The sequence below is a fragment of the Hypanus sabinus genome, chromosome 16, assembly GCF_030144855.1.
Source record: "Hypanus sabinus isolate sHypSab1 chromosome 16, sHypSab1.hap1, whole genome shotgun sequence".
In the NCBI taxonomy this organism is placed as follows: Eukaryota; Metazoa; Chordata; class Chondrichthyes; order Myliobatiformes; family Dasyatidae; genus Hypanus; species Hypanus sabinus.
The window spans coordinates 69,056,971-69,071,390 of NC_082721.1; the positions used below are offsets into that span (position 1 = coordinate 69,056,971).

Consider the following 14,420-nt stretch of genomic DNA (forward strand, 5'->3'; position numbering starts at 1 on the left):
TAGGGAGCGCTTCAGATAGGGAGAAGTGGGTAATAAATCCTTTGTGGGGAAGCCCCACTGATAATGTTCCAGGAGAAGGAAGAGGAGCTGGATCTCCCTCTTGGTAGAAGCACGGGAATGTGGACTTTTGACAGAGGACGTTATGGCCGACTCTGTCAAGGAGGACGTGGTGGGAAACTGTGAATGGAGCTACTTTCACTCCATAGAAAATCTGATTGGCGGGATTCCAATGTGGGAGTTCCTGAGCTTCTTAGCGTGGGATTGAGGGCAGCATGTCAAGGAGAATGAAGGGAGATGGGGAGACGGGTTTGAATTTATGTCCTGCCTGCAATAAAAAGGAGACGCAAGAGTCTTGAGATACTGGCGTCTGCAGCAACAAACAATCTGCTGGAGGAACTCAGAAGGTTAAATAGCATCTGTGGGATATTTCGGGCTATAATATTTTGGGTTGAAATATTGAAGATTCCTTTTCTCCCACAGATGCTGCTTGACCCACTCAGTTCCTCCAGTCAATTAATTATCTGTTGCAATAGGAAAAGAGGGTTTGTAAATGATTTCAATTGTCAGCATTACTCACACCAGGAAATTACAGTATGTGTCTCAGTTAAGAATAAGCTGAACAGCACCCTGCCTTTTTCACTAAAAAAAAAGTTACAAAGCTTCCAAAATGTCTTGATATTGAAGATCAGCGTAGATCATGTTGAATGGTGGAGCAAGCGATTGAATGACCAACTACTTCCAGGCATCTGGGTTTCCAATCTCAGGATAACAACTGAGCAGGAGGCATATGGGAGAGAAAGGCCAAACCGCCAGAACATCTCCAATAAATGATCCCACCAACAAACGAGGTTGCCTACCTGTTCCCAGGCGGTCCAACGGGTTTGGCTGCAGGAGGCTGGAGATAAGGTTCTGGGCGTCAGCAGGGAGGGCCTCATCTCCATCAGGCCACATGATGTCATCTGGAAACAGAAGATGGCTTTCAATCAGACAGACTCGGCTACTGATGGTCTTTAATTATAATCCCGTCAAATGTTTGTTAACTCTTTCGACCAAATCTCACTCCGCCATTTCTTGTTCAAACAATGTCTGTGTGCTTGATACCCTATTAAACACCTGACCTTTCTGAATGCCTCTGGTTTACACAACTGCCAAGTTTATTGCACCTAATCTTCCAGGTTGCTGACTGGTGGTTATATCTGGAATGTGTCTCTGACCCAGACCGGGTGAAGGAGGGTGAGTTCTGGGGCAACAAACAATCCACTGGAGGAACTCAGTGGGTTGAGCAGCACCTGCGGGAGAAGGGACTGTTGACGCTTTGGGCTAAAACCCTCCATCAAGACTCAAAGGTTCCAGGATGGGGTGATTCTGGAGGTGGTGGAGGGATTAGATGGGAAACTGATACTATACTGAGTTGTGATCTAATGGCAGAGAAGATACTGGGGCATTTTAAAAGAGGACAAGCTAGTTGCAAGGTTAATTTATATTACATAGTTTAAATGTACCCTTTCTCCGAGATGGCGGGCATTGAAACCCTTATTCTGACATGTTGCTCCATGGCCTCCTCTGCTGTCATGGTGAGGCCACACTCCGGTTGGAAGAATAACACCTCAAATTCCATCTGGATGGCATAAATGTCACTTTCTCAAACTTCTGCTAATTACTCCCCCTTCTCCCTTTTTCCATGCCCCATTCTGGCCACCCTCCCACTCCTTTTCTTCTCCTCACTTGCCCATTACTTCTCACTGGTGCCCCTCCTCCTCCCTTTTCTCCCATGGTCTATTGCCCTCTCCTATCAGATTCCTTCTTCTTCAGAGCTTTACCTCTTCCACCGCCAGCAGATTCATCCCCTCCCCACCCACTAACCTTCCTCCTAAACTGGTCTCACGTGTCACCTGCTCATCTGAACTCCTCCCCACCCCGCAACGTCAGACTTCTGCCCCCGTCTTTTCCAGTGCTGATAAAACCTAAAACTTTCAAAGTGCATTTATTATCAAAACGGGTACACAGGATACAACTCTGAAATTCGTCCTCCCACAGGCAGCCTCGGAACAAAGAATTCCTTCTATAGTTGATGCTTGACTCGCTGAGTTCCTCCAGCGGTTTCTGTCTGTTGATATTTCACTGCTATTTGGAGGAGGTGTGATGCCCTCACCAAGGCAACAGAACAGATGCAACACCTCTCCAAGGACTGTACTATCAATCATCTAGGAGGGCCAAGTTGTCTGACACCAGGGTGCACAGAACCAGTTTCCTTGCCTTAGCTCCGCATCAATAATTGATGAGCTGCAGGGGTTTTGCCAAGGGTCCAGCACAAATTATCTACCATTGCTCCTGTACCAAAAAAGACCAAGGTAACACGCCTGAATGACTGGCATCCAGTCGCACTCCCCTCAATAACAAGCAAATGCTTTGAGAGGCTGGTCAAGGATTACATCGGCAGCTTGCTGCCACCCAAACTGGACCCCCTACAATCCACCTACTGACACAACCGAGCGACAGATGACGCAATAGCCACTGCTGTACGTACTGTCCTTCCACATCTGGAGAAGAAGGATGCTTATGTGAGAATGCTGTTCTTGGACTACAGTTCAACATTCAGCACCATAGTTCCATCCAGGCTCGACAGGAAGCTCAGAGACCTCGGCCTTGACCTTTTGTGCAGCTGGATCCTGGACTTCCTGTCAGATCGCCAGCAGGTTGTAAGAGTGGGCTCCCTCACCACAAACCGCCTGACTCTCAATACAGGAGCCCCTCAGGGCTACATACTGAGTCCCCTCCTTTACTCTCTGCATACCCATGACTGTATCGCCACCCACAGCTCCAATTTGCTAATTAAATTTGCCGACGACACTACATTGATTGGCCTTATTAGCCTACAGGGAAGAAGTCATCTCTCTGACACAGTGGTGTCAAGAAAACAACCTCTCCCTCAATGTCGCAAAAACAAAGGAGCTGGTTGTGGATTACAGGAGGAATGGAGACTGGCTAACCCCTATTGACATCAATGGATCTGGGATTAAGAGGGTAAACAGCTTCAGGTTCCTCAGCATCCACATCACCGAGGACCTCACGTGGTCTGTACACACCAGCTATGTGGTGAAAAAGGCACAACAGTGCCTTTTTCATCTCAGACAGTTGAGGACATTTGGTATGGGCCCCCAAATCGTAAGAAATTTCTCCAGGGGCACAACTGAGACCATCCTGACTGGCTGCATCACTGCCTGGTATGGCAACTGTACCTCCCTCAATCGCAGGACTCTGCAGGGTGTGGTGCGGACAGCCCAGCGCATCGGTAGTTGTGAACTTCCCATGATTCTGTACATTTACAAGGACAGGTGTGTAAAAATGGCCCATAGGATCATTGGGAACCCAAGTCATGCCAACCACAATCTATTCCAGCTGCTATGATCCAGGAAGCGGTACTGCAGCACAAAAGCCAGGACCAACAGGCTCCGGGACAGCTTCTTCCACCAGGCCATCAGACTGATGAACTCATGTTGATTTGAGTGTACTCTATATTACACTGACTGTTCTATTTATTTTAAATTACTATGATTGCACATGGCACGTTTAGATGGAGACGTAACATAAAATTTTTATTCCTCATGTATGTGAAGGATGTAAGAAATAAAGTCAATTCAAAATTTAGAAAGGACTTCAAGAAATTCACTGAAGATCAAACAAAAGCTCCTTGATTTCAGAATCAGAATCAGGTTTAATATCACCGGTATATGTTGTGAAATTTGTTGTCATGCAGCAGCAATACATTGCAGCAAATTAATAAGTAGTGCAAAAAAGTAGCGAGGTAGCATTCACAGGTTCAATATCCATTTAAATATCTGACGGCAGAGGAAAAGAAGCTGCTCTTGAATCATTGAGTGTGTGCCTTCAGGCTCTTGTACCTCCTCCCTGATGGGAGCAATGAGAACAGAGCATGTCCTGGGTGATTGGGGTCCATAATGATGGATGCCACCTTTTTTTGAGGCATCATGCCTTGAAGACGTCCTGGATGCTGGGGAGGCTAGTGCCCAAGATGGAGCTGACTAAGTCTAGAACCTTTTGCAGCTGAGTTCAATCCTGTGCAGTGCCCCATCCCCCATACCAGACGGTGATGCAGCCAGTTAGAATGCTCTCCGTGGTAAATCTGTAGAAACTTGCTCGCCTATGCTGGCATACCAAATTCCCTCAAACTCTGAATGAAATATAGACTTCGTCTGTAGCACAACCATCAGGCTGCTGAACCGGCGTGGATAACCTCACTCACTTAAATCTGAACTGATTTCAAACCTACAGACTCACTTTTCAAGGACTTTACAATTCATGTTGTCAGTATTATTTATTTATTTCTTATTTGCTCTATTTGTCTTCTTTTTCACGTTGGTTCTCAGTCTTTACTTAGTATAGCTTTTCAGGAGCTCTGTTGTTTTCCTTTGATTTTCCTGTGAATGCCTGAAGAAATTGAATGTCAAGGCAGTGTATGTTTTTAGAAAATAGATTTACTTTGTACTCTGGTGATCCTACATTGGCTTCCAACTACAGGAAAGGCATAAGCGGAGGTAGTGACTTCATTATGACTGAGAATAACACACACAAAATGCTGGTGGAACACAGCAGGCCAGGCAGCAGCTATAAGGAGAAGGACTGTCGACGTTTCGGGCCGAGACCCATCTGTGTGTTGTTTGAATTTCCACCATCTGCAGATTTCCTCGTGTTTGCTCATTACGACTGAGGCTATCTGCAAGAAGGGTGAGAGCAGTCTCTATTTCCTGAGGAGAATGAGGTCCTTTAACATCTGCAGGACGATGCTGAGGATGTTCTACGAGTCTGTGGTGGCCAGTACTATCATGTTTGCTGTTGTGTGCTGGGGCAGCAGGCTGAGGGTAGCAGACACCAACAGAATCAACAAACTCATTCGTAAGGCCAGTGATGTTGTGGGGGTGGAACTGGACTCTCTGACAGTGGTGTCTGAAAAATGGATGCTGTCTAAGTTGCATGCCATCTTGGACAATGACTCCCATCCACTCCATAATGTACTGGTTAGGCACAGGAGTACATTCAGCCAGAGACTCATTCCACTGAGATGCAACACTGAGCGTCATAGGAAGCCATTCCTGCCATCAAACTTTACAACTCCTCCCTCGGACGGTCAGACACCCTGAACCAATAGGCTGGTCCTGGACTTATTTCCACTTGGCATAATTTACCTATTATTATTTAATTATTTATGGTTTTATATTGCTATATTTCTACACTATTCTTGGTTGGTGCGACTGTAACAAAACCCAATTTCCCTCGGGATCAATAAAGTATGTCTGTCTGTCTGTCAATACCAAGTTTTGCAGCTTCATTGGGAAGAACAACCAGGATATCCTTCCCTATCACAGTTTTTTATGTTCACCCCTTGCTCTGTGCCACTTGCCCCTCCCTCTGTGCTGATGGCTCAGCTCACTAACTTCTCCCACATGATTACAGGAAAGGTGTTCCCATCAGGGGCCAGGAGGTGCAGGGTTAAAAGTTTGAGCAAAAGGTGAATAGGGGGGTGTAAGGAAAGAAATGAGACAGATTATAACCTAAAACTCAGTAGCCATTGGGGTACAAACAAGAGAAAGTCTGCAGATGCTGGAAATTCAAGCAACACACACAAAATGCTGATGGAACGCAACAGGTCAGGCAGCATCTATAGGAAGAAGTACTTTCGGTTAGTCCTGATGAAGGGTCTCGGCCCGAAACATTGACTGTGCTTCTTCCTATAGATGCTGCCTGGCATGCTGTGTTCCACCAGCATTTTGTGTGTGTTGAAGGAACTCAGCCGGCCAGGCAGCATCTATGGAAAAAGTACAGTCAATGTTTCGGGCTGAAACCTTTCAGCAGGACTGGGGGAAGGAAAGCTGAGGGGTAGATTTAAAAGGTGGGGGGAGGTGGGGAGAGAGAACCAGCAGGTGGTAGGTGAAACCTGGAGGGGGACGGATGAAGTAAAGAGCTGGGAAGTTGATTGGTGAAATGAGGTGAGAGGGAGAAGGGGATGGGAAATGGAGGGGTGGGTTTGGGGGGCATTACTGGAAGTTTCAAAAATCAATGTTAATGGTCATGTCATCAGGTAGGAGCTACGCAAGCGGAATATAAGGTGCTGTTCCTCCAACCTAGGTGTGGCCTCATCACGACAGTGGAGGAGGCCATGGATGGATGAATCAGAATAGGAATGGGACGTGGAATTAAAATGGGAGATCTGGGAGATCCAGCTTGTTCTGGCGGATGCAGTGCAGGTGCTTGGTGAAGCGGTCTCCCAATCTATGTCGGGTCTCACAGACGTAAAGGAGGCTACACAGACAGCCCCGAACACAATGATCCCAACAGACCCACAGGTGAAGTGTCGCCTCATCTGGAAGGACTATCTAGGGCCCTAGATGGTGAGAGAGGAGTTGTAGGGGCAGGTTGTTCCGCTCGCAAGGATAAGTGCCTGGAGGGAGATCTGTGGGGAGGGACAAATGGACAAAGGATTCAGGTAGGGGGCGATCCCTGTGGAAAGCATAAAGTGGGGGGGGGGAGGGAAAGATGTGCTTGGTGGGGGGATCTCGGAGCTGGCGGAAGTTTCAGAGAATTATGTGCTGGACGCGGAGTCTGGTGGGGCAGTAGGTGAGGACAAGAGGAACCCTATCCATTGGGGTGGTGGAAACAGTAAATCAGGACCTTCAAAAATGGATTTGGAAAGATATTTAACAAGAGAATAATCTGCAGAGCTGTAAGGTAAAAGGGTTTGTTGGGGTGGGGGAGACTGATGGAATTGTTCAACTAGGAGCTAGCATAGAACTGTTGGACTGAATGGCCTCATTCTGTACTATACTAATTCTTCAGATTGAATAAATAATGGGCAACTTGAATCTCTGGTGTAAAATTTGCAGTCAGCGACAAAACAATGCTGCTCCCCTTGGACAAATGCGCCCAAGATCTGGTGATCTCACTGTTTACTGCTTTCAGGCACCAACCCCTGGACATCTCTGGCACCCAGCACCAGTGATGTCATCAAGCTAGCTGAACAACCAATCACATTAATGTCACAGACAGGAAGCAAGGAAGCTATTTTAGTTGACTTTTCGGTACATCACGCAAAATGCAAAACAAAGATTGGAGCTAAGGGAGTTGAAATATCATAAATAAACTTACCTGTATTTTAATTGGATATTTTCAATTAAAAATAATTAAATTAGACACACCAAATTATTGTTTTAAGGGTCAGATAATTTCCTAAGCAGTCTTTATGGCTTACTGCATCATTATAACCAAATTGGACTTCATATGAATATACATAAGGTTTTCACAATAATTTACAGTGGGACTTGCTTGTAAATATCTGATTCACCACAGCTAGAGTGTAGTCCTTAGACATGCAGACTGGTAGGTTAATTAGCTGCTGTAAATTGCCCCAAGTGTGTAGATGAGGAAGATGATGAAAAAGTAAGGACAATTAAAAAAAAAGTAGATTAATTGGGTAGCGGGGCAGGGTAGAGATACTATATGACAGTACATAAGAAGGTGAAAGGTGCTCCTTCCCTTCACTAGCCTGCAGGTCACCCTGGGGCAAAGTGTAGCAACCCCCACTCCTCCCCGATCAAGGTCATGTGAAGCCATGGGAGCAGGTGGGGGATGGTGGGGGATGGTTGTATGAGCAGCTGGTGCATATCACAAGGTCCTGGCTATGCAACCACTGACACCAGACAATCTCTGAAGTGTATTGATAACGGCTGGGGTCACCCGTCTTGTAAAGACACCGCGCAGAAGGCGGCAATGGAAAATTGTTTCGGTAGAAAAATTTGCCAAGAACAAATATGGTCATAGAAGGACCATGATTGCTTACATCATATGGCGCATAATGAACGAACGATTTGTAGAATTGTTGTAAATGGACCATCAATGGTCTACATAGGCTTGCTGGGCCAAAGGACACGTTTCTGCCCAGTATTTTCCTATAGCTCTATGACTTCAGTGTGCGCGCATGAAGAAGGTGACAAACCCACAGACTCTAAAAGTGTAGGTCACTGCTGGGGTTAACTTTGGCATTTATTGTATGGTGGGCACCAGCTGGAGTTGGGAAGGAGGGTTCAACACTTTTTACCCAACTCCCTCTCCATCTTAACCAGTCATGTAAGGTAGTCCAGCTTACTAGTGCCCACACCAATATGGTGCCTCGGGGGGGGGGGGGGGGGGAGTCGTTAGATCAAAAGGGTAATTACTCCTTATTTGCCAAATTAACAAACCCAGGAATTAATACAGTACAAGATCCACATGTAGACTTGTCTGCTGAGCTACGTTTTAATCAACTAACACAAACAGAAACATTCAAATAAATAAATTTACTTTAATTAGGGCCTAATTACTAGAAGGTCCTATTAATCATTAGGACCTTATCAGGGCCTAGTCCCTAATCAGAATCAGAATCAAAATCACCAACATACGTCACAAAATTTATTAACTTTGCAGCTGCGATACAATGCCATACATGAATTAAAGAATTATTTACAGTAGGAATATATACATTAAATAATTAAATTAAATAAGTAGTAGACAAAAAAGCATTGAGGTAGTAATCATGGGTTCAATGTCCATTCAGAAATCAGATGGCAAAGGGGAAGAAGCTGTTCCTGAAACATTGAGTATGTGCTTTCAGGTTTCTGTACCTCCTCCCTGATGGTAGCAGAGAGAACAGAGCATGTCCTGGGTGATGGAGACCTTTTTGAGGCACCGCTCCTTGAAGATGTCCTGGATACTATGGAGGCTGGTGCCCATAATGGAGCTGACTAATTTTACAATTCTCGGCAGCTTACTTTAACCCTGTGCAGTCGCTACTCTCCACGGTACACCTGAGGAAATTTGCAAGTGTTTTTTGGTGACATACCAAATCCCCTCAAACTCCTAAAGAAATACAGCCACTGTTTTTCTTTCATTGATGTGTTGGGTCCAGGTTAGTTCCTCTGAGATATTGCCACCCAGGAACTTGAAATTGCTCACTCTCTCCACTTCTGATCCCTCAATGAAGACTGGCGTGTGTTCCTTCATCTTACCCTTTCTAGTCCACAATTAGTTCTTTGGTCTTACTGACGGTGAGTGCAGGGTTGTGGCTATGACACCACTTAACTAGCTGATACGTCTCACTTCTGTACGCTCTCTCATCACCATCTGAGATTCTGCCAGCGATGTTAACACTTTGTACTCATTGGAGCTTAGAGGGTGCGAATCTCATTGAAAACTACTGAATATTGGAAGACCAAGATAGACTGGATGTGGAGAGGGTGTTTCCTATCATGGGAGAATCTAGGACCAGAGAGCATAGTCTCAAAAAAGAAGAAAGCACCTTTAGAACAAAGATAAGGAGGAGGGTGGTGAATCTATGGAGTTCATTGCCACAGAAGTCTGTGGAAGCCAAGTCACTGAGTGTATTTAAAGCAGAAGTTAATAGTTTCCTGATTAGTAAGGGCATCAAAGGTTATGAGGAGAATGCAGGAGAATGGATTTGAGAAGGAAAATAGGTCAGACATGATGGAATGGCTAAGCAGATTTAAAGGGCCAAATGACCTAATTCTGCTCCTATGTTTTATAGCCTAAGGTCTAATCCCTGATCCAGTGAATTTCAACAGTTCGTCATCCATTAACTAGAAGGGCAATCATCAAATCAGCTAGAACAGGCAGAGCTTATCAGTGAAGGGTCTTTTCACTGGAAGGGTCTATGAATTTGTGGAAATTTGAATCAATAATCATGCATTACATTCATTCAACTTAAGACAGGAATCTACAAATGATTTTTTCTCCTTCTGCTTTCATGAGCCACAGAAGCTAACTGTAAAATTCAGGGAGAAGGCATTCACCAAGGCATTGGGGATAAAGTGCACTCAGCGGCCGTGACACTGAGTACAGCATGAATCCGCCGTGGTCTCTGCTGCTGCTGTACTCACACACTTCAAGGTTCAACGTGCTGTGCATTCAGAGGTGCACTTTTGCGCACCACTGTTATAATGTGTAGTTGTTTGAGTTTTCACCTTCCTATCAGCTTGAACCAGTCAGGTCATTCTCCTCTAACCTCGCATTAACAAGGCATTTTTGCCCACAGAACCACCTCTCACTGGATGCTTTATTGTTTTTCACACCATTCTCTGTAAAATCCAGAACCTGCTGTGCGTGAAAATCCCAGTTCAGCAGTTTCACAGATACTCACACCACCTCATCTGGCACCAACAATCGTTCCACCGTTCTAAGTCACTTTGATCACATTTCTTCCCAGTTCTGATGTTTGGTTTGAATACCTGAACCTTTTGATCACCCCTGCATGCTTTTATGCACTGAGTTGCTACCACATGATTGGTTTGATTAGATATTTGCATTAACGAGCAGGTGTACCTAATAAAGTGGCCACTGAGTGTATGTTTTTCCTGTTGGTATTTGTTCATGAATAATCCATTCACACAAAAATAATTCATCCAGTCCTAGTTTATAAATCTTCAAAAGAGCAAATTTAGAATAGAGTTGACGATAATTAGTTGGCCCGTGTTCCTTGGTCTATACTTCAGTCACACTCATTTACAGGTTCCAGCAGTAAGCAAATTCCGGACCACATACTCACCACTGATGACTTGGCCAAAGAGCTCCTCAGGTGTGTCACCAAAAAAGGGCACACAGCCCACCAGGAATTCGTACAGGATGATGCCCATTGCCCACCAGTCAACTGGCTTCCCATAGCCCTGCCGAAGGATGACCTCAGGGGCAATGTACTCTGGAGTTCCACACACCTGCAATGGAAATAACAAGGTTAGCAGGTCCTGAGTAAACTCCACTGCATTCCTCAACACCCGAACTCATCCTTGGGTCCCACACTCTGGAATTCATTCCCTCGTTCCAATATCAGCCTTGCCAGAGACCATCACATCCCACAAAGAGAATCATTAAAAATAGTAAACACTAGTGGACTGGCACATAAAAATAATAGCTGATAAAACACCAACATATTCTTTATGAACTCCAGTACCTGATAGACATCCCAAAATTGAATACAATGACTATGCAAGATAGAAACGTAGAAAACCTACAGCACAATACAGGCTCTTCAACTCACAAAGCTGTGCTGAACATGTCCTTACCGTAGAAACTACCTAGGGTTACCCATAGCCCTCTGTTTTTCTAAGCTCCATGTACCTATCCAGGAGTCTCTTAAAAGAGTTTATAGTATCCGCCTTCACCACCATCAGTGGCAGCCCATTCCAAGCACTCACCACTCTCTGCATAAAAAAACTTACCCCTGACATCTCCTTTGTACCCACTTCCAAGCACCTTAAAACTGTGCCCTCTCATGCTAGCCACTTCAGCCCTGGGAAAAAGCCTCTGATTATCCACATGATCAATGATTCTCATCATCTTATATGCTCTATCAGGTCACCTCTCATCCACCGTCGCTCCAAGGAGAAAAGGCCGAGTTCACTCAACCTATTCTCATAAGGCATGCTCCCCAGTCCAGGCAACATTCTTCTAAATCAACTCTACACCCTTTCTATAGTTTCTACATCCTTCCTGCAGTGAGGCAACCAGAAGTGAGCACAGTACTCCAAGTAGGGTCTGACCAGGGTCCTACATAGCTGCAACATAACCTCTCGGCTCCTAAACACAATCCCACAACTGATGAAGGCCAATAAACCATATGCCTTCTTAAACACAGTCAACCTGCGCAGCTGCTTTGAGTGTCCTATGGACTCGGACCCCAAGATCCCTCTGATCCTCCAGACTGCCAAGAGTCTTACCATTAATACTATATTCTGCCATCATATTTGACCTACCAAAATGAACCAGCTCACACTTAACTGGTTGAACTCCATCTGCCACTTCTCAGCCCAGTTTTGCATCCTATCAATGTCCCGTTGTAACCTCCAACGGCCCTCCAACACTATCTACAACAACTCCAACCTTTGTGTCATCAGCAAATTTACTAACCCATCCCTCCACTTCCTCATCCAGGTCATTTATAAAAATCACAAAGAATAGGAGTCTCAGAACAGATCCCAGAGGCACACCATTGGTCTCTGACCTCCATGCTGAATATGACTCATCTATAACCACTCTTTCTTCTGTGGGCAAGCCAGCTCTGGATCCACAAAGCAAATTGTCCCCTTGGATCCCATGCCTCCTTACTTTCTCAATTAGCCTTGCACGGGGTACCTTGTCAAATGCCTTGCTGGAATCCATATACACTACATCTACTGCTCTACCTTCATCAATGTGTTTAGTCTCATCCTCAAAAAATTCTATCTGGCACATAAGGCACGACTTGCCTTTAACAAAGCCGTGCTGACTGTTCCTAATCATAAACGTTCATAAATCCTGCCTCTCAGGATCTTTGCCATCAACTTACCAACCACTGAATTAAGTCTCACTGGTCTATAATTTCCTGGGCTACCTTCACTCCCTTTCTTGAATAAAGGAACAACATCCTCAACCCTCCAGAACCTCTCCCGTTCCCATTGATGATGCAAAGATCATCATCAGAGGCTCAGAAATCTCCTCCATTGCTTCCCACAGTAGCCTGGGGTATATCTCATCCAGTTCCTGGTGACTTATCCAACTTGATGCTTTCCCAAACCTCTAGCACATCCTCTTTCTTAATATCTACATACTCAAGCTTTTCAGTCCGCTGTGTCATCCCTACTATTGCCAACATCCTTTTCTGCAGTGGATACTGAAGCAAGGTATTCATTAAGTACCTCTGCTGTATCATCCAGTTCCATACATACTTTTCCACTATCACAGTTGATTGATCCTATTCTCTCACATCTTATCCACTTGCTCTCCACATTCTTGTAGGATGCCTTGGAGCTTTCCATAATCCTGTCGGCCAAGGCCTTCTCATGGCCCCTTCTGGCTCTCTTAAGTTCATTCTTAAGCTCCTTTCTGCTAGCCTCATAATCTTCTAGATCTCTATTATTACCTAGTTTTTTTAACCTTTCATAAGCTCTTCTTTTCTTCTTGACCAGATGTACAACAGCCTTTGTACACCACGGCCCCTGTACCCTACCATCCTTTCCCTGTCGCATTGGAACGTACCTATGCAGAACTCCATACAATTATCCTCTGAACATTCACCACATTTCTTCCATACATATCCCTGAGAACACCTGTTCCCAAATTATGCTTCCAAGTTCCTGCCTGATAGCTTCATATTTCTCCTTATTCCAATTAAACATTTCCTAGTTTGTCTGTTCCTATCCCTCTCCAATGCTATGGTAAGGGAGATAGAATTGTGATCACTACCTCCAAAGTACTCTCCCACTGAGAGATCTGACACCTGACCAGGTTCATTTCCCAATACCACATCAAGTACAGCCTCTTGGTAGGCTTATCTACATATTGTGTCAAGAAATCTTACCGAGCATACCTAACAAACTCCATCTCATCTAAACCCTTCACTCTAGGGAGATGCCAGTTGATATTTGGGAAATTAAAATCTCCCACCACGACAACCCTGTTATTATTACACCTTTCCAGAATCTGTCTCCCTATCTACTTTCCGATGTTCCTGTTACTATTGGGTGGTCTATAAAAAAACACCCAGTAGAGTTATTGACCCTTCCTGTTCCTAACTTCCACCCACAGAGACTCCGTAGAGCCCACCTCTTTTACCTCCCTCCCTGTTCTTTTTGAAACAACTAAAACCTGGCACTCGAAGTAACCATTCCTGCCCCTGAGCCATCCAAGTCTCTGTAATGGCCACAACATCATAGCTCCAAGTATTGATCCACGCTCTAACTCATCCGCTTTGTTCATAATACTTCTTGCATTAAAATAGACACATCTCAAACCATTGGTCTGAGTGCGTCCCTTCTATCATCTGCCTACCTTCTCTCTTGAACTGCCTCCAAGCTTTCTCTGTTTGTGAATCAATCGCCTCTTCTTGTGTCTCATCAGTTTGGTTCCCAAACCTCAGGAATTGTAGTTTACACTCTCCCAATAGCCTTAACAAACCTCCCCGCTAGGGTATTGGTTCCCTTGGGATTCAAGTGCAACCCATCCTTTGTGTACAAGTCATACCTGCCCCAAAAGAGGTCCCAATGATCCAGAAATCTGAATCCCTGCCCCCTGCTCCAACCCCTTAGCCGCTCATTCATCCTCCACCTCACTCTATTCCTATACTCACTGTCGTGTTGCACAGGCAGTAATCCCAACATGACTACCTTTGTGGTCCTGCTTCTCAACTTCCTTCCTAACTCCCTGTAGATGTGCAGAAGTGTGTAGGTAATGCACTGGCAGAGCTCTGGTCTAATTAATTACCTAATGGCATTGTGGGGCTGCTTTCCATGACCTCATTTTCTAAACTTAACGTCTCAATAGTAAATAACCACTTCACCATCACACTACTCCAATTTTCCAATGGAAACATCAAAATCAAAACT

General features: G+C 45.0%; 1 protein-coding gene across 1 annotated transcript in view; it reads right to left on the reverse strand.

Moving 5' to 3' along the window:
- The window catches only part of LOC132406413 (microtubule-associated serine/threonine-protein kinase 1-like), a 180,377-nt gene that overhangs the window by 58,150 nt on the left and 107,807 nt on the right, over positions 1–14,420 (reverse strand). The window contains exons 15-16 of the mRNA XM_059992053.1: positions 10,610–10,775; positions 858–959 (exon numbers count right to left, since the gene is read on the reverse strand). Coding sequence (XP_059848036.1) covers positions 858–959; positions 10,610–10,775 — 268 coding nt within the window. The remainder of the gene's footprint in view (positions 1–857; positions 960–10,609; positions 10,776–14,420) is intronic.